The sequence below is a fragment of the Bombina bombina genome, chromosome 5 (assembly GCF_027579735.1).
Source record: "Bombina bombina isolate aBomBom1 chromosome 5, aBomBom1.pri, whole genome shotgun sequence".
Taxonomy (NCBI): domain Eukaryota; kingdom Metazoa; phylum Chordata; class Amphibia; order Anura; family Bombinatoridae; genus Bombina; species Bombina bombina.
In genome coordinates this window covers 342,676,936-342,702,845 of record NC_069503.1, presented here as the reverse complement: position 1 = coordinate 342,702,845, position 25,910 = coordinate 342,676,936, and the positions used below count along the sequence as shown (strand labels likewise).

The window sequence follows — 25,910 nt, the reverse complement described above, 5'->3', positions numbered from 1 at the left end:
TAAAAGTGATATACTGGTACAATACAATGATCCTGCAAATTGTTAATGTCCAAATTTATAGGAGTCATATAGTGTCAAAGCAAGATGTAGTTGTTGCAGATAAGCAAGCTCCAAAAAGTTAATGGACAGTTAGCATAGCTTGCATATACAGCAGGGCAAGCAATGAAATGCCCGATAAGACAAAGCAGTCCCTTATTTAGTCATGCACATGCAGGAACATACAGCAAAGTTAGCAGAAGGCATAAGTAATTAGTATCATACAGGGAGATACAGAGGACGGTCTTGGCTGTTAGGTGTCATTAAATAGTCTGCCTAGAGTGGTTTGGAAGGGAGTGACAGAGTGGATTATCTCAAACTGTCTTACTTATTCAAGGTACTCATGATGACCCCTGGCTCCGCCGCAGGAGTGATGTCTCACTACCACCGCTCCTCCCGATACTAGCCAGGCGGACTGTTTAATGACACAGAGTAACTAACAGCCAAGACCGTCCTCTGTATATCCCTGCATGATACTAATTACTTATGCCTGCTGCTAAGTTTGCTCTAGGTTCCTGCTACACAGTTATCTGCCAAAATCATTAGACAACCTGGTAACTCACTTATCAAAGGATTTGTAAGGGGAAGTAATCAAGTGGTTTGGGAAGATAATTCCCTCCAACCATTATTGGTGTCATAATAGGGTAAAACTTGTCACACTATAACAACTTCTATGAGAGCAATTCAGTAGTCTCTATATTGTGTGTTTTAAATTGTTTCTTCCCAACTTAGTCCATTTTGTAGTATCTTATTAATATAAAAATATATTTATACTGAGAGGTTTTGTTCACAAATCTACAATGATCTTCTAAACATTTATTCAAAACGTTTGAGATTTGGTTCATGGTAAAGCTTCAACAGGGGGAGATCATTTGCATATATATATGATCTTAAAATAGATACTAGTTATCTAGAGGTAATCATATGAAATATCTACAGAAATTGCTAGCAGGACTTGTAATTCATACATTCATTGTGAAGTTGCTTGTCCATTATTGAAAGGTCATAAGATTTAAATCCAGGTAAACAACTGTTTATTATTATTATTATTATTATTAATATCTATCAATAATGGTGCAGTGAAACTTCTTTCCAGATCCATAAAAAATGACAAGTTGACGCTGGTGGACTCTACTCTTCAATTCACCCCACAGGTTTTCTATGGGGTTCAAGTCAGGGGATTGGGATGGATATGGCAGGACCTTGATTTTGTGGTCAGTAAACCATTTTTGTATTGATTTTGATGTATGTTTTGGACCATTATCCTGCTGGAAGATCCAACCATGGCAGATTTTAAGCTTTCTGGCAGAAGTAGTCAGATCTGCTGATATTTCATAAAGTCCATGATGCCATCTTTCCTAACAAAATGTCCAGGTCATCTGGCAGAAAATAAACTCCAAAACATTAAAGAGCCATCACCTTATTTAACCATGGGCATGAGGTACTTTTCCATATGGCTAACTCTCTGTAAACGCCAAGCAAGCTCTTTTTTTTATTTCATCTGACCATAGAACCCAATCCTATTTGAAGTTCCAGTCATGTCTGGCAAACTGAAGACGCTTAGTGCAACTAACTTCTGCTATTCTCCAGCTGTGATCCTTGGAGATATTTTGGTCACTCGAACCATCTTCTTCACAGTGCATTAAGACCATATAGACACGCATCCTATTCCAGGTTGATTCATAACATTTCCAGTTGACTGGAACTTCTTAATTATTGCCCTGATGGTGGAAATGGGCATTTCCAATGCTTTTGCTATTTCTTATTGCCACTTCCCATTTTGTGAAGCTCAACAAAATTTTGCCGCACATCCCAGCTTTATTCCTTGGTCTTAACCATTGTGATGAATGACTAAAGGGATTTGGCCTGTATGTTAATTCATATTTATACCCCTGCACCAAACAGGTTTTTTTACCCTGTAAGGAAATAGATAATAGATTGTGTTTAGAGACCATGTCAGAAGATCAAGATTTAAACTTTAAATCTTGCCCTGCCACGGCACAGCATCATTTTATGCAGTTCTCAGAAGCTTTAAGTGATCCTGGATCTCTTCAAGAGTAGTTTACCCAGAAAATAATTCTAAAAGGTTTTGTCACGGCAGACTGCAGTAGCAGTAGCTACACAAGTAACACTGACAGCAGGTGTAAACATAAAGCAGAAAGGATTCTCTGTGAAAGACTTTAAGCTTTCTAACCAAAGTGTCCTTAAAGGGACAGTCTACATGAAAATTGTTATTGTTTAAAAAGATATAGTACCTTTATTACCCATTTCCCAGTTTTGCATAACCAACACTGTTATATTAATATACTTTTTACCTCTGTATCTAAGCTTTAGCAGACTGCCCCTTATCTCAGTGCTATCTACAAATCTGTATTTTAGCCAATTACTGCTGCTTCATAAATAACTCCACGGGACTGAGCAAAATGTTACCTATATGGTACACATGAACTAGCACTACTGTCTGGCTGTGAAAAGCTGATTAAATGCCCTGAGATAAGAAGCGGTCTGCAGAGGCTTAGAGATGGTCAGAAACCTGATCACGGTAGCGCATGCACAGAAGATTGAAAAGGGGTGTTCCAATAAAGTCAGGGCAAACAGTGAATCGAAGATTTTTTCCCAATTCACTGTTTTCCTCGGGAAAGTACCACTCTAGTGGTTTATTGTCTACAGGTCCAAATAGTCTTTTTTTTCCAAAGTAAGTTATTTTACTATACATAATGTTATTGTTTTAACCACTGATACTAAAATAAATGTGCGATAATGATCGTTTGATCAGGGGATTACAGTACAATCACGTTTTTGCAGCTAATACTTCAACAAGTAGACAGTGGATCTTGTGATCCTCTGTTTGCTCAGATGATGTGACATGCAGTTCCATTCATTCTCTAGGGAGCATGCATTAAATCTGACATATAGACATATAGAGTGGGTGGGATGGCTCTATACGTCAGTAATGCAAATCTATATGCAGTACTGAAAATCTAAGGAGGCGGACGGATCAATTAAAAACGTTTGTGCCGTAATTTATTTATAAATGTAATTTTAACAAAAATCATTAATCATTTTGCAAAAATATTGCAGCAGCTGTGATTTATATGGTGATATTTTTTTTTTTTTTGAATTGGTTATAAATATATATATATATATATATTGTTTACCATCACGTTAAGGAAAGCAATATAGATAAGGGTAGCACAATGTAAAACTGAAGAATCCCTGTAAATACAGTGAGGCAGGGCTGGCTCAAGATATTGTGCTGCCTGGGTCCAAGAATGAAATGACGCGCCCCACCCCAGTAGTGACATTAACATTGGACCCACTTGGTTTCATGGTTGAGCCAGCTCTGTCGTGAGGTATATTTACAAGTATACGCCAAAAATAACTGTACTGAAACAGTAAAGCCTAGTTATAATTCCCAGCAAACGAAAGAGTCAAAACATTTTTTTGAGAAAAGCTCTGATATGATAGAGTGTCTCACCACCTCCACCTCACCAGCTACCAACACACTGAGATGGTTACAGCACCATAGGAAAGGAATAGGCAGGAAGGCGTGGTAAAAAAAACACTCAAAAAATGTTAACAAACCCACACTACTGGCAAGCACTACAACCAAAATTTGATGCTGAATTGCTAGATATAGGTGCAGGTGAGTAAATAAGGCTCCCAGTAGGAGAGTGCTAAAGCCTCCAGTTAAGGTCCAAATAAAGCAGCACCAGTGTATAATAGTGAACACTGCAGGACTAAAGTCTTAATAGAAATACAATTTGCAGTAAGCAGCAGCTCATCCAAAAATGAATATTTTATTAAGAAAAAGTGAATAAACTACATTATGTCCTTAATCATGTATAGAATAGTCAAATGCAGCCATGTTTAAATACCTTATAGGTATTGTTAACCCCTTCAAAACAAATAGTCTCTTTCCATACAGAAACAGTATCTCAATTTAATACAAAAATACAGACAGGTTCCATTCCTTATTCATACCATAGGGGATCCTAGTTTCTAATTAAAATATTCAAAGTGCCTCCCTCTGTTTCAGTCTTTGCTCTCTGTTCCTTCCCCGTCTGTTAAAGGGCACATGTTCAATGATCTGAAACTTGAGTTGGCTGATTGTGGGCTTTATTACAAGTGGATTGCAAAATATCGCTTTCGCTGGTATTACAAGGTAGGTACAATGAGAATGCGACCTCTCGTTCGCATTGAACTGAAGCATTGAGCTCACAAGAGCGCGCTTCCATAGGCTCCAATGGGAGCCTTGTTCTCATGCCGTTAGACACGGCATGAGAACCTAGCGCAGCAAAAGGGGTAAGTCATGCATCATTGGGCATCAGTAAATAAATATATATTCATATGCTTATATATTTATGAGTTAATATGTTTATATACACATATATAATTACAGGGAACACCCTGTTCCCTATAGACTGCAATGTAAAAGCCCTTTTTTTTCTAAAAATGCCCACCTTTCTCCTGTGTGTGTGTGTATATATATATATATATATATATATATCTATATGTAAGAATAAAGATGAATTACCAGCGCTACAAACCCTTCAATCTTAATTAATAGTTATAACAAAAAATCATAAATCAGATAAATAGCTAATATTTCAATGAATATCTTTCTACTCGTGCTGCTTAGACTTGATACAGTGTACCTGTGGCACTGTTAAAACTTAGTAATAGACCACTATGGTTGCTCTGACTAAGAAGTATAATCAAACTTCGAAACGCGTAAGGAATACTAAAGTGGGGGTACAGTACATGCAATACGTGACCGGCAACCATAGTGGTGCTTTTATTGTATTTACTTGTATTCATCTATTTTTATTTTTTATTTTTGAATCGTCTTTTATATGCAATTATTAAGTGTTTTTAAAAGGTGTTATTAAGTATTTAAGCATTAATTGTGCTTTACTTATGTGGTTCTTTTATTTGTTAATGGCAATTATTGTGTCCTGATCCTTAAAGAACTAATAAGAGACACCTACAGATTACCCTTAATTGTCACCACCATCAGGGGTGTTGTAGTACTCCTTTTCACTCTTTTTTGCTTGACATTATATTGAACTGTGAAGTACTGTACATTTGGGACTTTATATTGCTACCATATGGGTGATACACTATATATATATATATATATATATATATATATACACATAGACACAAGAGTGACCACTTCACCATAACATTTAAGGGTACAGCACAGAACTATTTCTCCGGTTTGAGATATAGGTATCCTCATAAATCACCCCTCCTTTTGACCCCCTAAAGTGGATTTTCGGGAAATGGTAAAACACGTTTCTTTATTTTTCAAGGAGAATCTAAATACCAATTTTCACGTCTGTAACATCTTTGTTTTTTTAGATATAGGTATATCCTCATAAATCAGCCCACCCCTTTTGACTCCCCTTAAGTAGATTTTTCTGGAAATGTTAAAACATGTATTTTTTTTTTTGAAGGAGAATCTAAATACCAATTTTCACATCTGTAACATCTTTGGTTTTGAAGATATAGGTATCCTCATAAATCAGCACTCCTCTTCCTTTTGACCCCCCTTAAGTTGATTTTTGGGAAATGGTAAAACACATGTTTCTTTATTTGTCAAGGAGAATCTAAATACCAATTTTCACATCTAACATCTTTGGTTTTTGAGATATAGGTATCCTCATAAATCAGACCCCCCCCCCCTTTTGACCCCCCTTAAGTGGATTTTCGGAAAATGTTAAAACACATATTTCTTTCATGTAATTGGCAAGAGTCCATGAGCTAGTGACATATGGGATATACAATCCTACCAGGAGGGGCAAAGTTTCCCAAACCTCAAAATGCCTATAAATGCACCCCTCACCACACTCACAATTCAGTTTTTACAAACTTTGCCTCCTATGGAGGTGGTGAAGTAAGTTTGTGCTAAGAGGTCTACGTTGATATGCGCTTCTCAGCATTGTTGAAGCCCGATTCCTCTCAGAGTACAGCAAATGTCAGAGGGACGTGAAGGGAGTATCACTTATTTGAATACGATGATTTCCCTAACGTGGGTCTATTTCATAGGTTCTCTGTTATCGGTCGTAGAGATTCATCTGCTACCTCCCTTTTCAGATCGACGATATACTCTCAATTTACCATTACCTCTACTAATAACTGTTTTAGTACTGGTTTGGCTATCTGCTATATGTGGATGGGTGTCTTTTGGTAAGTATGTTTTCATTACTTAAGACACTCTCAGCTATGGTTTGGCACTTTATGCATTTATATAAAGTTCTAAATATATGTATTGTACTTATATTTGCCATGAGTCAGGTTCATGTATTTCCTTCTGCAGACTGTCAGTTTCATATTTGGGAATGTAAACATTTTTAAGAAATGTATTTCTTACCTGGGTTTTAGTCTTTTTTCAATTGACTACTTCTTGTAATTGCGGGTATTAGGCCAGCGGGTGCGTCAAATGCTAAACTTTATTGCGTCATTCTTGGCGCAAAAAATTTTTTTGCGCGAAAAAGTACGTTTATGACGCAACTTCGTCATTTCCGGCGTCATACGTGATGCCGAAACCTTTCACACGGTGGCCGCCATTAGTGACGCAAGTGTGTCATTTCCGGTCATTTTTGTCGCCAAAAAAGACTTTACGTTACGTTGTGCATCATACTTGGCGCCAAATTTTTTTAATTTTTTTCAATACCCCTTGTTTGTTTGCCTCTTGCTTTTTCCTTTCAGAGGCCTATGCTATTGCATTTTTTCCCATTCCTGAAACTGTCATATAAGGAAATAGATAATTTTGCTGTATATGTTGTTTTTTCTCTTACATTGTGCAAGATGTCCCAATCTGATCCTGCCTCAGAAGTTTCTGCTGGAACATTGCTGCCTGACATCGGTTCTACCAAAGCTAAGTGCATTTGTTGTAAAGTTGTAGAAATTATTCCACCGAATGTCATTTGTAATAGTTGTCATGATAAACTTTTATATGCAGATAGTGTTTCCCTCAGTAATAGTACATTGCCAGTTGCAGTCCCTTCAACTTCTAATGTGCATGATATACCTGTAAATTTTAAAGAATTTGTTTCTGATTCTATTATGAAGGCTTTGTCTACATTTCTACCTTCTAATAAACGTAAAAGGTATTTTAAAACTTCTTATTTAGCTGATGAAATTTCAAATGACCAACAACATGATAATTCATCCTCTTCTGATGAGGATCTATCTGAAACAGAAGATCATTCCTCAGACATTGACACTGACAAATCTACTTATTTATTTAAAATAGAGTATATGCGTTCTTTATTAAAAGAAGAGTTAATTACTTTGGATATTGAGGTAACCAGTCCTATTGACGTTCAGTCTAATAAACGTTTAAATGCTGTTTTTAAACCTCCTGTGGTTTCCCCAGGGGTTTTTCCCATTCCTGAGGCTATTTCTGATATGATTTCTAGGGAATGGAATAAGCCAGGTACTTCTTTTATTCCTTCTTCAAGGTTTAAAAAAGTGTATCCTTTACCAGCAAAATCTATAGAGTTTTGGGAAAAAATCCCCAAAGTTGATGGGGCTATTTCTACTCTTGCTAAACGTACCACTATTCCTATGGAAGATAGCACTTCCTTTAAGGATCCTTTAGATAAGAAGCTTGAATCTTATCTAAGGAAGGCCTATTTATATTCAGGTCATCTTCTCAGACCTGCAATTTCTTTGGCTGATGTTGCGGCTGCATCAACTTTCTGGTTGTAAAATTTAACGCAACACGAATTGGATTCTGACATATCTAGCGTTGTTCGCTTACTGCAACATGCTAATCATTTTATTTGTGATGCCATTTTTGATATTATCAAAATTGATGTTAGATCCATGTCTTTAGCTGTTTTAGCTAGAAGAGCTTTGTGGCTTAAATCTTGGCATGCTGATATGACATCTAAATCTAGATTACTATCTCTTTCTTTCCAAGGTAATAATTTATTTGGTTCTCAGTTGGATTCTATTATTTCAACTATCGCTGGGGGAAAAGGAGTTTTTTTGCCTCAGGATAAAAAACCTAAGGGTAAATCTAAGGCTTCTAACCATTTTCGTTCCTTTCGTCAGAATAAAGAACAAAAACTCAATCCTTTCCCCAAGGAATCTGCTTCCAATTGGAAGCCTTCCTCAAATTGGAATAAATCCAAGCCATTTAGGAAACCAAAGTCAGCCCCTAAATCTGCATGAAGGTGCGGCCCTCATGCCAGCTCAGCTGGTAGGGGGCAGATTAAGGTTTTTCAAGGATTTTTGGATAAAATCTGTCCAAAATCATTGGATTCAGAGCATTGTCTCTCAAGGGTATCGAATAGGATTCAAAGTAAGACCTCCTGTGAGAAGATTTTTTCTCTCATGCATCCCTGTAAATCCAGTAAAAGCTCAGGCTTTTCTGAAGTGTGTTTCAGATCTGGAGTCTTCAGGGGTAATCATGCCAGTTCCTCCTCAGGAACAAGGTTTGGGGTTTTATTCAAACCTATTCATTGTACAAAAGAAAGAAATTTTATTCAGACCAGTTCTGGATCTAAAAATGTTGAACCGTTATGTAAGAGTACCAACGTGACTATAAGGACTATTCTGCCTTTTGTTCAGCGAGGACATTCTATGTCCACAATAGACTTGCAGGATGCATACCTTCATATTCCAATTCATCCAGAACACTTTCAGTTTCTGAGATTCTCTTTTCTAGACAAGCATTACCAATTTGTTGCTCTTCCATTTGGCCTAGCAACAGCTCCAAGAATCTTTTCAAAGGTTCTGGGTGCCCTACTATCTGTAATCAGAGAACAGGGTACTGCAGTGTTTCCTTATTTGGACGATATCTTGGTACTAGCTCAGTCTTTACACTGCAGAATCTCACACGAATCAACTAGTGTTGTTTCTTCGGAAACATGGTTGGAGGATCAATTTACCAAAAAGTTTCTTGATTCCTCAGACAAGGATCACCTTTTTAGGCTTCCAGATAGATTCAGTGTCCATGACTCTGTCTCTAACAGACAAGAGACGTTTAAAATTGGTCGCAGCATGCCGGCTCCTTCAGTCTCAGTCATTCCCTTCAGTGGCCATGTGCATGGAAGTTTTAGGTCTCATGACTGCAGCATTGGACGCGATCCCCTTTGCTCGTACGACACTCTCTGACATGGTGGATAGATCACCATCGTTTGGTTCAAGGGGCTTCTTTTGTTCCTCCAACCTGGACTGTGATCACAACAGATGCGAGTCTTTCAGGTTGGGGAGCTGTTTGGGGATCTCTCACAGCACAAGGGGTTTGGAAATCTCAAGAGGCGAGATTACCAATAAATATTTTAGAACTCCGTGCAATTCTCAGGGCTCTTCAGTTCTGGCCTCTGCTAAAGAGAGAACCGTTCATTTGCTTTCAGACAGACAATATCACAACTGTGGCTTATGTCAATCATCAGGGTGGGACTCACAGTCCTCAAGCTATGAAAGAAGTATCTCGGATACTTGCCTGGGCGGAATCCAGCTGCTGTCTAATCTCTGCGGTGCATATCCCAGGTGTAGACAATTGGGAAGCGGATTATCTCAGCCGCCAGACTTTACATCCAGGGGAGTGGTCTCTCCATCCAGATGTGTTTTCTCAGATTGTTCAGATGTGGGGGCTTCCAGAGATAGATCTCATGGCCTCTCATCTAAACAAGAAACTTCCCAGATACCTGTCCAGGTCCAGGGATGTTCAGGCGGAAGCAGTGGATGGGCTGACACTTCCTTGGTGTTATCAACCTGCTTACATCTTCCCGTCTCTAGTTCTTCTTCCAAGAGTGATCTCCAAAATCATCATGGAACAATAATTTGTGTTGCTGGTGGCTCCAGCATGGCCACACAGGTTTTGGTATGCAGATCTGGTTTGGATGTCCAGTTGCCCGCCTTGGCCACTTCCGTTACGGCCGGACCTACAATCTCAAGGTCCGTTTTTCCATCAGGATCTCAAATCATTAAATTTGAAGGTATGGAAATTGAACGCTTAGTTCTAAGTCATAGAGGTTTCTCTGACTCAGTGATTAATACTATGTTTCAAGCTCGTAAATCTGTCTCTAGGAAGATTTATTAGAGAGTTTGGAAGACTTACATTTCATGGTGTTCTTCTCATAAATTCTCCTGGCATTCTTTTAGAATTCCTAGAATTTTACAGTTCCTTCAGGATTGTTTGGATAAGGGTTTGTCTGCAAGTTCCTTGAAAGGACAAATCTCCGCTCTTTCTATTTTATTTCACAGAAAGATTGCTATACTTCCTGATATTCACTGTTTTGTACTGGCTTTAGTTCGTATTAAGCCTGTCATTAAATCAATTTCTCCTCCTTGGAGTCTTAATTTGGCTCTGAAGGCTTTACAGGCTCCTCCATTTGAGCCTATGCATTCTTTGGACATTAAACTACTTTCTTGGAAAGTGTTGTTCCTTTTCTGATTTTTCATCAGGATAAGGCAGTTTTGCGGACTTCTTTTAAATTTTTACCTAAGGTTGTGAATTCTAACAACATTAGTAGAGAAATTGTTGTCCCTTCCTTGTGTCCTAATCCTAAGAATTCTTTGGAGAGATCCTTACATTCTTTGGATGTGGTAAGAGCTTTGAAATATTATGTGGAAGCTACTAAAGATTTCAGGAAGACTTCCAGTCTATTTGTTTTATTTTCTGGTCCTAGGAAAGGTCAGAAGGCTTCTGCTATTTCCTTGGCTTCTTGGTTGAAACTTTTGATTCATCAAGCTTATTTGGAGTCAGGTCAGGCCCCGCCTCAGAGAATTACAGCTCATTCTACTAGATCAGTCTCCACTTCGTGGACTTTTAAGAATGAAGCTTCAGTTGATCAGATTTGCAAAGCAGCGACTTGGTCCTTTTTGCATACATTTACTAAATTCTACCGTTTTGATGTATTTGCTTCTTTGGAAGCAGTTTTTGGTAGAAAAGTTCTTCAGGCAGCTGTTTCAGTTTGATTCTTCTGCTTTTTGATTTAAGTTTTTTTCTTTCAAAAATGCAAATAAACTTATTTTTTTGGGTTGTGGATTAATTTTTTCAGCGAAATTTGGCTGTTTTTATTTTTATTCCCTCCCTCTCTAGTGACTCTTGAGTGGAAGACTCCACATCTTGGGTATTGATATCCCATATGTCACTAGCTCATGGAGTCTTGCCAATTACATGAAAGAAAACATAATTTATGTAAGAACTTACCTGATAAATTAATTTCTTTCATATTGGCAAGAGTCCATGAGGCCCACCCTTTTTATGGTGGTTATGATTTTTTTGTATAAAGCACAATTATTTCCAAATTTCCTTTGTTGATGCTTTCTACTCCTTTCTTTATCACCCCACTGCTTGGCTATTCGTTAAACTGAATTGTGGGTGTGGTGAGGGGTGTATTTATAGGCATTTTGAGGTTTGGGAAACTTTGCCCCTCCTGGTAGGATTGTATATCCCATATGTCACTAGCTCATGGACTCTTGCCAATATGAAAGAAATCAATTTATCAGGTAAGTTCTTACATAAATTATGTTTTCTTTATTTTTAAAGGAGAATCTAAATACCAATTTTCACATATGTAACATCTTTGGTTTTTAAGATATAGGTATCCTCATAAAAAAATTCACCACCCTTTTTCACCTCCTTAGGGACGTAATTTTCAAAAACCCTTCCTTAGTGGGTGCCTACATCATAAAAACAATGTAATAATATAATATATAATAATCAGTAACATATTAAATAAAGGCCCAGATTACGAGTTTTGCATTAGAGGCTGTGGTGTGCTAACGAGCAGTTTTCCCTCACCGCTCACTTACATGCAGCGCTGGTATTAAGAGTTTTCAGAAACCCGTTGTTAAAAGACAAGAAGTGAGCGTTGAGCAAAATTTTGCTCATTACCGCAGTCCAATACCAGCGCTGCTTAAGTCAGCGGTGAGCTGGTCGTATGTGCTCATGCACAATTTCCCCATAGGAATCAACGGGGAGAGCCGGCTGAAAAAAAGTCTAACACCTGCAAAAAAGCAGCGTAAAGCTCCCTAACGCAGCCCCATTGATTCCTATGGGGAAATAAAATTAGTTACATTGTAGCTAGCTTAGGGTTTATTTTTATTTTACAGGCAAGTTTGTATTTATTTTAACTAGGTAGAATAGTTACTAAATAGTTATTAACTATTTAATAACTACCTAGCTAAAATAAAGACACATTTACCTGTAAAATAAAACCTAACCTAAGTTACACTAACACCTAACACTACACTATAATTAAATAAATTAACTAAATTAAATACAATTACCTAAATTAAATTAAATTAGCTAAAGTATAAAAAACAAACAAACACTAAATTACAGAAAATAATAAACAAATTAAAGATTTTTAAACTAATTACACCTAATCTAATAGCCCTATTAAAATAAAAAAAGTCCCTAGCCTAAACTTAACTACCAATAGTCCTTAAAAGGGCCTTTTGCGGGGCATTGCCCCAAATTAATCAGCTCTTTTACCTGTAAAAAAAAAATACAAACAACCCCCCAACAGTAAAACCCACCACCGACACAACCAACCCCCCAAATAAAACACTAACTAAAAAAACCTAAACTCCCCATTGCCCTGAAAAGGGCATTTGGATGGGCATTGCCCTTAAAAGGGCAGTTAGCTCTTTTGCCGCCCAAACCCTAACCTAAAAATAAAACCCAGCCAATACACCCTTAAAAAAAACTAACACTAACCCCCTGAAGATCGACTTACTGGGGGAACAGCCAATAGAATGCGAGCTCAATCCTATTGGCTGATTGGCTGATAAATTCATCCACCAATAAAAAAGTGCTGTCCAGAGTACTGAAACCAAAAAAAAATCTTAGATGCCTTATTTTTAAAAAAATGATAGCAAGAGAACGAAGAAAAATTGATAATAGGAGTAAATTAGAAAGTTGCTTAAAATTGCATGCTCTATCTGAATTATAAATGAACAAATTTGGGTTCAGTGTCCCTTTAAGGGAACAGTGTTTGATTTCAAGGGATATGAAAATGCAACAAGAAAATTCTCTAATGTGTTAGATATTTTAAAAACTGCACTATTGTTTGTATGTAACTGTGAGTTAAAACCCTGCAAAGAGATTAAACACCGAGTTAAAGTCAGCAACAGTAATACAATTCACTACTGGGAATTAGCTGAAAACATCTGGTGAACCAATGACAAGAGACAAATGTGTGTAGCCACCAATGACCAGATAGCTCCTAGTAGTGTAGGCTATGTACATATTCTTTTTCAACAAAGGATAGCAAGAGGACAAAGTAAATTTGAAAACAGAAGTGAATTTAACATTTTATTAAAATAACACATTTTATCTGAATTATGCAAGTTTAAATTTGACTTTCCTGTGCCATTAAATAAAACGTGGATGCAAGTACCTCATAGAATTTCACAATGTTAATAACCCAAGCACAGAGACCTGCGGCTGCAAAAGACTTGGTGCGAACCAGATCAGGATTAAATTCAGAATCTTTGAGATACTGCTCCTTTGTCACCTTCAGACAGTTCTCATGAATGTGTTCTTTGTCATAGTTTACTAGAGACTGTAAAAAATCATCAATCTGCAACACACAAAATAATCCTATTAATATACACATTCATTTAATAACATGGTGCAGTTAAAGGGACAGTAAACACTGGGAGATTTTCACATAAAATGTTTTTTGCAATATGCTTTTTATTATTTATTTTGTCCCCTTTTATGTTATTTAGCTCTGAAAATTGAGCAGTTTCTAATACCCACAACTTGAAATGCATCGTGCTGTTGTTTTCAAGGCTAACTCTGCTAGATATCTGTCCCTAATTGGCTTTAACTGACAACAATTTTGCAAAAATGCTTTTTATGCTAACATTACGACCGTGAATAGTCTGCTGGTCTACTGACTAAACCCCAGATTAGCTCCTCCAAATACGGCAAATGGTGGGTGGAGTTTGGCTATTGAAAAAATAATTGCAGAGAAAAGGATGTTAATTTGTTTTAAAAACAAAGACTTGGCTGGTTTCTTTACAGCAACACAACAGACATGTCTTGTCATTACAAACTGTGTACTGTCCCTTTAAATCAAGGGCCAGCAGAAACTACGCACATTCTTTAGGGGGGGGGGGAAATATTACAGTTTTAAAAAGTGAATAATATTTTTTTTTTTTTTAACTTTAAGTATCAAAGACCTTTTAAACTTCATTAGTCATTCATTCCAGTAGCCAGTTATTCAAATGTGTTTGTCACTAATAGATCATAAGCTACTAACAATATATACAACAATTGTGACAGTTTTCTGCTTTGAAATCTCCTGTGGAAATAAACAATATTTTTAGTGAAACATTTACTTTAAAGGGATATGAAACACAAACATATTCTTTTGCGATTCAACGGAGCATGCAAAGTTTCCAATGAACTCCTATTATCAAATGCGCTTTGTTCCTATGGTATTCTGTTATGTAGCGATACCTAAGTAGGCATCTGGAGCACTAAAGGGCAGGAAACAGTGCTGCCATCTAGTGTTTTGTAAATGGATAACACTCTTGCAAAACTACTGCCATATAGTGCTCCAGACACGTGCAAACTCCTGAGCTTACATTCCTGCTTTTCAACAAAAAATACCAAAGAATGAAGACAATTTGCAGATAGAAGTAAATTAGAAAGTTGTTTTCTCTATCTGAGTCATGAAAGAAACATTTTGGGTTTCATGTCCCTTTACAATTAGACATCAAACGGTCTTACAGAAGTCTTATGGTATTTAATGCACTGTTATATTAAAGGTCACAGTGATTCTACGTAACATACCTTTCCCATGCATACTTTAAATGCTTTCCAGCTTCTGTCTTTGGGCACTCGGCCTCTTGGAGCCAGCAAAACCATAACTGCAGCAGTAACTTTGATGACAGCAGATGGTGGATTTGAGAAGGCTTTTAGCTCAGCGAGATTGACCTGCGTGTGACAGCAAAACAACAAGAAACAGCAAATCAAGATGATCCACTTACATGTTTGTATATCTGGCAGATTGGTTTTTATTATTTCCCCATAACTAAACTGATCATTCCCTTATCTGTATCCTATCAGTTCATTCATCTTTATCCCAAAACCTTTTCCTATAATCCTGTTAACCTCTTTCTCATTTACATTCTCCATTTGTCTTTGCAACTAAACTCATCCCTCATAAGTTCCTTCTTGGTCATCTTTTTAAGCAACTTTTGCACCAATTTCTTTGGATGCATCTCAATATATTTTCTGCACTATTTATCACAAACCTATTAAATTGACCATGTTTTCTAGAAAATGGAACAGATGTTTGCCTTTGTTAGCACTTGCTGAATAAGGCATATGTTTTACCATTTAATAATAACCGTGTAGTGCGGATGAAAAACTTCTGCACAATATATTCTGCCGTTGGCTAAATACAGTTTTACAGCAACGTTTTATTACATTTTATTTATAAGATATTGGTTTTAAGCATTAGTTTTATGTAGTGAAACTGAGAACTGAAATCATTTAAAAAAATATTTACTTTATTAATAATAGCTTTTAAAAATCCATTATTCTCACATTAACTAAATGCATTTGTAATTTACCCCACAAGGGGGAGACAATGATTTCTGAACAGCACATGAAATTGGCATGAGATTACCTGCATCCAACAAATGCACATTTTAATCTGTCCATATAATGCTCTTTAATTTCTCAAAATATGTATATATTAACCCCTGCATCACCATATTACAACAATGCTTAAACATTAAAATGCAAGATAGCGCTGCGGAATCTGTTGCCGCTCTACAAATAACCGATGACAATAATAAATTAATATGTAAATGAAATTATTTTGTTTGAGTGATGGGGAATCCTTCAGAAAATACAATCTGCAAAAGGGGCCTACTCTCCTTTGGTTTGCTAACCTGCTGTTCTCCTGCCTACCTCACCAAAGGATAGTTGCTTTATGACCCTGAACAACATACATGAATTCTGCACCACCATGACTTGTATTAGGAGTGCATCTTTAAAACACATGAAAACCTGCACAAAGCAAAACATTTCTCCATGCACCCATGGTCCCCTTAGATTAACTGACTACTGCTTGGTATCTTTCACCTGACAAAGTGTATCATAACAACTTGTCTGCAGTTTTTGTTTTTAGCATAGTCTTAACCTTCTCCACTCAGGGATTGTTTCTGCTGCCCAATGAAGGGTTAAAAGCTGTATCAAATGAGAGGTACTGTGCTACCCTGTTTGCTGTAAGAAAATGGTAAAGCACTTTATTGTCAGTGGAAGAAATTGGTCACACAAGTAACAGCAGCTCTTTAGCTATTGCTCACATAGGGATCAATTACAAGTGGCGCTAGTTGGGGTGCGCTCGTATTACAAGTTAAAAAAAAATGTATTTTGTGCAAGTGGTAACCTGACGAGCGCATGTGCATGTATTCCCCTGATAAATGTGTAATTTAGTGCTAGCTTCCCATAGTTAGAAACTGACTTCCTGATTGCCAGCTTACAAATTGTAACCCGTTAATTAGAAGCATCTTTGGAAATTGAGATGTATAAAGGTTTTATTGCAAATACCTTTTTGATTTTTTTATATGACATAATGCATTAAAGTAATGGTAAACTTCAGTTCTATTTTAGATGGAGTTTAATTCATCAGATGTAATAAAGTTGCACTATAACTTACTCTTTAATATAGATATGAAATTCAAAAACCCGCGCTCAGCCGGCCAATTCAAAAGTCAATTTTTCTGTGAGATAAAGGTTTGAATTTTTGTCCAATCAGCGCTTCTCCCATATGGCACTTTTGTTGTAGCTTGAGCACTGATTGGAGATTAATTCAAACATTTAGCTCCCCGAAAAATTGTCTTTTGAAGTGGGCAGCGAAGCGCAGGGTATTTGAATTTCATATCAACATTAAACAGTAAATTATAGCACAACTTCATTACAACTGATGATTTAAATCCATCCAAAAAATCACTAACAGTTCGGATCTGATTTTAAAAAGAGGAGATTTTACTATCACGTTAATGTGTATATAGAAATGCTAGGCTACAGGATGCATTCTGACGTTACTATACAAGAATTGTAGCACTTAAAATCTAGCTATGAAATGTATACAAAGGAAGCTACATTTTGGCAACAAAATTTACCACCATTTTTGCCAAGTAAGTCAGACAAACCACAAAAACCTGTGAATGATGGCTCCCTGATGAGCAAAATAAAAGAAAATGCTTTGCATGGGAAGATAAAATTGAATACTTGTAAAACATCAGTTAGATCCCTTTAGATATCATACATTATCTTGTCTCTTCAGACAGTGTTAAATTACAATTCCTACCGAGATGCAAACCCTGCTGTTTATTTTTAAAGATGTGAGTTATGTCAACTATTATGTTAAGAAATATTCACTGAAAGAGCAATTACATTTATTTCATATATAGAATATTTGAAACAAAGTATATCAATTAAAGCATTCACTGCATCCTTAATATATTCAATTTTTTTTTTTTTAGGTTTCGATGTTTTCCTGCATTATTTGTGTGTATTTTATATGGTTTTATTTGAAAAACAAAACAAAACATTGACCTGTCAATATTTGAATATTTTTAAAACTAAAGATGAAAAAATGTGTTTTGTTTTTAAATAATTTGCTAAACTTAGATGTTTATATTATTCTATGTATATTTGCACAAACAGCTTTTTATTAAAGAAACATTCATAAAGTAGAACTGCATAATAAACAAGTGCATAATACAAAGACAATGCAATAGCATTTACTCTGATTAAATAAGCAGTAGATTTTATTTGACAAATTTCAAATTAAAGGGACATTAAACACTAAATACATGCTAGATAGAATGATGCATTCAAAGAAAAGATTAGTCCATGACTAACATGTAGATGTATTTTTTAAAGTTTCATTAGTTGTTTAAAAAGTGACAAAATAAGTGTAAAGTTTTAGTGTCTATAAAACACTGGGAGCTGCCCTGTTGTAACTTGTGTTACCTTCTCTGCTGTGGCCAATTAGGGACAGTTATAAATAGGTCACTAGAGTGTGCAGCCAATGGTTGTGCTGGATTTAACAGTGTTCTGCACTTCCATTTCTAACAGGAACAGAAAAGCTCACAATTTCAGAATGGAATTACAGGCAAAGAGGACAAAATAAATGATGAAAGTATATTGCAGAGTTGTTTTATTATATACAATTTATCATTTTATATTACCATCTCAAAGTGTTTAATGTCCCTTTAAATAAGCCAGCCTCTGTATCATGTGACAGCTGTCAGCCAATTGCAGACTCATATATGTATACACTGCTAATGCTTTGAAATGCTCTGTAGTAGCAGGTGCCTTAGAATGTGTGCGTTTAAAGAAACTGCACAATTGATAATGGAAGTAAATTAGAAAGTGTCTTAAAACTGCATGCTATATCTGAATCATGAAAGTTTAACTTTGAATTTAGTGTCCCTTTAATTGTTAAAGATTATGTCATTAATTTGATTAATTAGGAGAGGTCTGTCTGGTATATATTCATTTTAATTAAATTAAGTGTACATAATCTAAGTCTTCTGTTTTCTAAGAGACCACCTTGTTCCTACATAACTTTTGAGATTAATGGGACTCTAAAATAACTAATGTGCTCTATTTTTTATTTTCTTCTTTTTATATGTACTGTCAAATTCACATTATATTTCAGGCTTAAAGGGATATGAAACCCAATGTTTTCCTTTCATGATTCAGATAGAGCATGCGATTTTAAGTAATTTTCTAATTTACTCCTATTATCAAATTTTCTTTGTTCTCTTGGTATCTTTATTTGAAAAAGCAAGGATGAAAGCTTAGGAGCCGGACTAGGTAACGCTTCCTGATTGGTGGTATCATTTAGTGTCCACTGTTCTGCTTCTTGTGTGTAATTTTTACTTCTCATACCTCAATAAAAATTCATAAGAAAAAAAAAATCTACTACATAAGTCATTTTTTTTCTTTGCATGCATTTGTTTTGGACAATTTTCAGATTACAATTATTCATATAGAAATAATATTTTTGTAGCATATTAAAAAAATTATATTTTTCTTTGTGATGACAACATTATATTTTGTAAGACATAAGTAAAAATACTACATGCTAATATATTGATCTTTCATAGTATCATGCATATATTGTTTTTAAAACTGGATATTCTCAACAAAAGCTATACGTAAAGCTTAAAGATATTAATTTATCAAACACAGATTTGAAAGGTGACATAATCCTCAAATCAGGTGTTTAGATCATGTAATAAGGCTATTTACACAAAATTCACTTACTTAAAGGTCTACAATATAATGTGTATTGTTTAAAATATAGATAATCCCTTTATTTAGGGTGACCATATTGCCGCTTTAAAAAGGGACACATTTGAAAAATACATATGTCAGGGCTGTTTAAAGAAAGGTTTTATATAAGAATCCTATGTATTTTTCATATGCATCCCTTTTTAAAGCAGCAATATGGTCACCCTACCTTTATTACCCATTCCCTAGTTTTGCACAACCAACACAGTTATATTAATATACTTTTTACCTCTGTGATTACCTTGTATCTAAACATCTTCTGACAGCCCCCTGATCACATGACTTTTTATTTATTATCTATTGACTTGCATTTGGTAATGTGTTGTGCTAAATCTTAAATAACTCCCCGGACGTGAACACATTGTTATCTTTATGACCCACATGAACTAGGAGACTCCTGTTGTGAAAATCAAATACAAAAACATGTGATTAAAGGGTTGTCAACAGAGGCTTTGAAACAGGCAGAAATTTAGGAGGTTTAAATGTTATAAAGTATATTAATATATCAATGTTGGTTGTGCATAGCTGGGGAATGGGTAGTAAAGGCATTTTCTATTTTTTTAAACAATAACAATTTTTGTGTAGACTGTCCCTTAATCAGGAAATAATATTTGCATATCTTATCCTGCAGTGTATCAAGCTATTCATATATTTGCTATATACATGTATTGGCGAAATGCGTCTAGTAAAAGTTTAATCACTCTTTTAGTGTTAGCATGTTTTCTCTGCACCTGCATGTGAAGCATAGCTAGATATTCTCAGTATACAAACATTTTGAATACTGCAGCTGCTCAGAGGGTCAGTGGGGCTTGAATCATGTCAGCAATTAACACATTGAGTCATTACCAGATGATACAAGCATCTTAGGCTCTCTGAGCAAGTGCTGATGCACGGTGCATACTTAAATATACTTTTAAACAGTTATTATTATTATTATTATTATTATTGGTTATTTGTAGAGCGCCAACAGATTCCGCAGCGCTATAAACAAAGGGGGAGTACAACAAAACAATTATAGGGTAGAGGGCCCTGCCAAGAGTTGCACTGTTGTAGTCAGCTCTTAAGAAGGTTATAGCTTTTAGTAGAAGTATTTTTATTAATAAATTTATACTGCAAAAAATGCTTCTATTCAAAACTGAAATGCACCCATGTGCATTTCAATTATGTCTGGAATATCCCTTTAACTCTTCATTTTGGCTTCTTCCACTGTCACATTCTTTGAAGGGGTCAAACTGCTCTTCTAGAGACCAAATAACTACCATCTATATTTATATTACTTTCATTGGCCTCAAAATTCTAGAAAGTGCACTACTACACATATTCTGTCCTCCTTACCCTTTGCAAATTGGCTTCTGTCCACTCTGCAGAAAATAAACTCACAACCTATTCACTGTCAAATACATTTTTTTTACATTTCTAATATATCTGCTGGCTCAGCACAGCTGACCTCCTGCAAATGATTAGCACACTAACAAGGTGTTTCAGAAGCCTTCTTTGATACCTTTTTCTCTACATTGCATATATGTTTGTGGTACAACCATGTACTGATCGTATTAATGTGCATGTCTCTCAGCAATATAAAATTTTTTTTTTAGATTTCATTATCACCTCTACGTTGATGATATCCAAGGTTATATTTTGACCTTTCCCATTCTTGTCATTTTTTGGTATAACGATATTTCAGGTAAATATGTACCTTGTTTAGAGTATTCAGAGCTGCTGTGGCTGCAATTAATGCTGGTTCAGCCTTGGTGAGATCATCTTCACAGTCCTTTTGCTTTACAGATACTTCCATTTGTATAGCTGCAACCTATCAGCAAGCAAAACATGTTTATTGCATGATTACAATGGTTTAAGTGCTATGGGTTTGTGATTTACTAGAAATCCAGAGTCTCTCTCTAAATACCCCTCTAGTCTATGTTAGTTATCATCAAAAGGAAAATAGTATCCATAGAGATGTTTACAACTTTATTTAAAACTGTCCTGACACTAATGTTTTGTTACTGATGAGATCAAAAGGGTTCCTCTCTCAGTAACTGGTAATTCCTACTGTAGTGTATAAAGTTTTGACTCTGGCTTTCATAATTTAAGCCGTAATCTGACAACATACAGCTAAATCATGGTCAGATAGAAATCCACTGAGGTTTGGTGTGAGAGATGTGGCTCTTACAATATCTTTTTTTTGTTTGGTTTTAGCCTTTAGAAATGTATGGGAATGATTCCTTACTCAAAAAGCTTGAATAAGTTTACAGGATGCTCAGCTGAGGTTTGCACGGCCTATAGGCACACAATGATATAAAGCACTCTCTGGTTAATCACTAGTGAGTTCATCATTTAAGCCACCTGTGCTAAGTCAAAGAGATACTTTAAAGGGACATTAAACCCAATATTTTTGTTTCATGATTCAGATAGAGAATACAATTTTAAACACCATTCCAATTTTCTTCTATTATCTAATTTGTTTCATTCTTTAGATATCCTTTGTTGAAGAAATAGCAATGCACATGGGTGAGCCAATCACATGAGGCCTCTATGTGCAGTCACTAATCAGCAGCTACTGAGCCTATCTAGATATGCTTTTCATCAAATTAATTTTTTTTTTTTAAAGAAGCAAATTAGATAATAGAAGTAAATTAGAAAGTTGTTTAAAATGGCACGCTCTTTCTAAATCATGAAAGAAAAAAACGTGGGTTTAATGTCCTTTTAAGCTCTGGCCGTTTTGTGTGCTGTAAAGAATGATGTTGGACACCCACACTTTACTTTACTGTAATAAAGTCCCAATAGAAGTATTTTGACATAGTAATTGAATTTCTAAAGGAATATACAGTAAGTATGAAGGATTTCACACAACCAATGCAAACTATTGTAACAAATGACAGAATGGTGGTGGGCGGGGGGTATAATGACCCAAACATAATAATATGCAATATGTGTGGCTGGGGGAACATTTGAAAAGCTCTAAAGGTAAGGTTCCATATTTCACTAAAGAACCAATATAACACAAACTAGTGAAAAAAGGAAATTATGATGCTTCTTCCCACTGCAACTGAAGCATGTCATGCCATGATGTAGCCATGAATGTGGCTATTATTAGGTGAATTACAAGTAGTTCTGTTCTGTGAGTAAAGGACAAATTAGTCTTTATGACATTAAAGAAGTGAACAATAGATAAAATAACAACACGGACTGACCTTTTGTTCTTCTGCATCTGCAATAGCCTTCTCTTGACTCACTTTCTCAGTCTGACGCCCTATTTTTGCTATCAGAGCCTCGGCATCATTATTCCTTAGTTTCAATTCTGCCTCCTGAGAAGCAAGTTTAGCTTTAAGGTCTTCTACCTAAAGAATGAAAATATGAAAATGGAATAATATAAAAACAACTTATGATCATTAAAGTTTAATTAAATTAACAAAATGGTTTCCATTTTCACTTCAATTGCTTTTCTATCTACTGTAAAATGTTTTATATTCTAACACAGCTGGGGGTCAGCTGGGGGTCAGAGTTAGTTGTGTTTCTCCGATGTGTTGAGTCTATATCTAATAATTGATACCTCATCTGCTTCCAGGAGACGGGTTCATTTGAGTTAGTATAAGCACAATGCTAAGGATCTAGTAAGGATTTTACAAGGAGCAGAACTGTAGATCAGGGGATTGGTGGACAAGTCCACATTTCACCTGGAAGGCTGGTGGCATCTCCCACTGGGAGTAGATAATTACTGCCTGGCTGAAACTTTTGTCTTTCCCTCTTGTCCATCCTAGACATTCTGAGGGCATATGGGTCTCAGATTGGTTAGAGAATCCCTCTCAACAATGTGTAAATCCATCTTGGAGGCAAACATTTGATGAAGGAATTATGAGAAAGTGGGAGAGCTTAAAACTCTAGAATGTAGGGCTGTGTTTCCCTCCTCCTAGTGGACTAAAGTGTAATCACACATGTGATGTCTCGTGGACCCTCACCATCTTATGAAAGAAAATGAGTCTATATGCAAATGAATAGAAATATTGTTTTATAAAAAAGTTAATCACACAAGTGTATGGTTGCATTTTAAATCATAAAATAATGTATAAACGTTTTTTCCCAGATCAGTTTTGCTTGTTTCCATCCATAAATACCATCCAGAACACATGGTTACCTGTGATGCTGTAGTCTTTAGTTTCTGCAGACCGTTTATTAGGTGCTCCATTCTCTGAGACAATTCCTTCCGTTTCCTGTCTAATAGATTTTTGTATAATGTAATTTGCTCCAGAAAGCTTTTAGGAGTGGTGTAGTTATACCGTTTCTCATTTTGATAATATTTTGCACTCATTTCATTAACGCTGGTATGTACATATGCCATAAATTGGCTGATTGAATCTTTTACATTTGCCTGAAATTAAGAATGAAACAATATGTAATTATATATGCAAAATTGAATAATAAATAATGTTTACACACATTTTTGCTCTAAACCAATCACACGCTAATAAAATGGTTGAACATAATAAAATGAAGTAAAGGGATGTAAAAAATTGTTGTATTAAAACCCCCCACTAAGCATTGGGTTTAGAAATCATTCTAATATGCAATATATTATTCATAATTTTACCTTTTATTTCCTTATTTATATGTGCAGGGTCCATTACTACCAGCCACAGCCCTACAAGAGCACTGGGGCCTTTACAAGAAGGCATGTATAGATTGATGTCACAAACCTTCTAGAGTAGCATGAGCTGGTTTACTATTCAGTGAATACTAGAGAAACAGGAATTAAGTTTTGCCCATGCACAGTAGAGGAAGCGTTATGTGAAACGCGCGTCAGGGGCACTTCCACGAGGTTATGGAACCTCTCTGCTTTTAGACGCTTACTCAGCTATATTTAAATGCTACGAACTTTTTAATCTTATTTGAATCAGACAGTATAATGTAATACAGGTCTCCGCTATAGAAGAGACCTTTTTTGAGTTTAGCCTGTTGTTGCTTCACTCAGATTAATATTAACTGTGGCCTCCAATATAGTAGAGGCTTTTCTTAGGGGCTCGCATTAATTGCTCTCATGTGAAGCTGCTCTGTATAGTTGGGGTATATAGTGATTTACATTGTCTATCACTACAGGCCTTATAGCAATAGAAATAACTTACCTGATACTGGTGCAGGGGTGTACCAAATGGGAATTTAACCCATTGTTATTTCTGATAGACATTGCTATAGACTTTGTTTACTTAATACTCTATATTACAACCACAACTAGCAAACATCTTTATAGATGTGAGTTCCCTTCAAAAGTTCTTTGTACATATAAGTGTGGCAACATTTTAATTTAAAACCCAACACATATTGCAACAATTATTGAGTCAAAATTGAGTTATATTTATGCATATGAGATCTGTCTGTGTACGGATCGGTATCGGTGCAATTACTTTTTATCTCTCATTTTTTGCTCGAGCTTACTGTTGTTTTTTTGCTTCAGGCAAAAACCCAAATAAGATAAATTATCACGCAACTGTCTGAAGTATAAAGCTCATTGCTACCATCAGTTAATACCTTATTAAAGGGATATATAACATATATTTTGAATGGTGGCAAATATAAAATGTGCATTCTGTATACACAATTATTCACCTGAGTTAAAGCTAGTTTTAAACAGTGTGTGTGTGTGAGTACTAGTCCAGTCGGGCTCATATTTTTTCTCCAATAAAGTTATTTTGTTTAAGTGTGTATGCCTGTGTTAATCTGTATCTCTTTACTGATCCTTCTGTTTGTCTGACTTCATACAATTGAATGGGCTTTTTGTAATTAACTATTTCAGAGACAGGCAGTCTTTTCTCTCTGCGTTGCAAACTTCTTTGCACACTTTTATACATTTCCTGTGTATACTACTGTCCCACGCTCAGGAATGTAAGGGTTATAACTGATAAGAGATATTAATATTAAATAAACCCTTAAATTCTGATCCATTGACCCATTGAAAATTTCCCTCACCTCTGTTGCTTTAAACTACAGTAGAGGATATGTCAGTTTTCTTATCTCATTGAGGGGTACACTGAGAATTTCTAAAACCTCATTTTGCAAGAAAACAATTAAGTTATTTGCTATTTTTTTATATAATTTTTTATTGAGGTTTAGTTCAAGGCATACAAACACATCTATATCAGTATGCAATACAAAGAAAATTAATTGTAAAACGTGACAGATTATGAAAAGAAGATATATATTACAATTTTATAAAACAACTTTTAAAAAATATAGGTATACATATCGTTTGCCCATCTAACTACATACCTCCTAAATGGTGTATGAGGTCACACGTGACCTCTTAGTAATATGAAAAATGCAATGCTACAGAAGGTAATCTTGAGCAAAAGGAGACCACTCTTGTTTTTTTTTAATGGTGAACCTCCTTTTATTTTTCTTAATAATATAGGTTACAGACTCTCATGATACCAGCAGTGGCCTAAACTAATGGGTCACAACTAAGCACACACTGGGCACTTTTTGGATCACACATTAACTGTAAGACAATTTGTGATAGGCACTTACATTGAAATGACCAGAGCCAGCACAATCTGTTTCTTATTATATTTAC

General features: G+C 35.7%; 1 protein-coding gene across 1 annotated transcript in view; it reads right to left on the bottom strand.

Moving 5' to 3' along the window:
* The window catches only part of DNAH11 (dynein axonemal heavy chain 11), an 851,888-nt gene that overhangs the window by 159,307 nt on the left and 666,671 nt on the right, over positions 1–25,910 (bottom strand). The window contains 5 exon segments of the mRNA XM_053715724.1: positions 13,413–13,595; positions 14,819–14,962; positions 21,045–21,158; positions 22,540–22,686; positions 23,481–23,714. Of these exon segments, the coding sequence (XP_053571699.1) occupies positions 13,413–13,595; positions 14,819–14,962; positions 21,045–21,158; positions 22,540–22,686; positions 23,481–23,714 (822 nt within the window).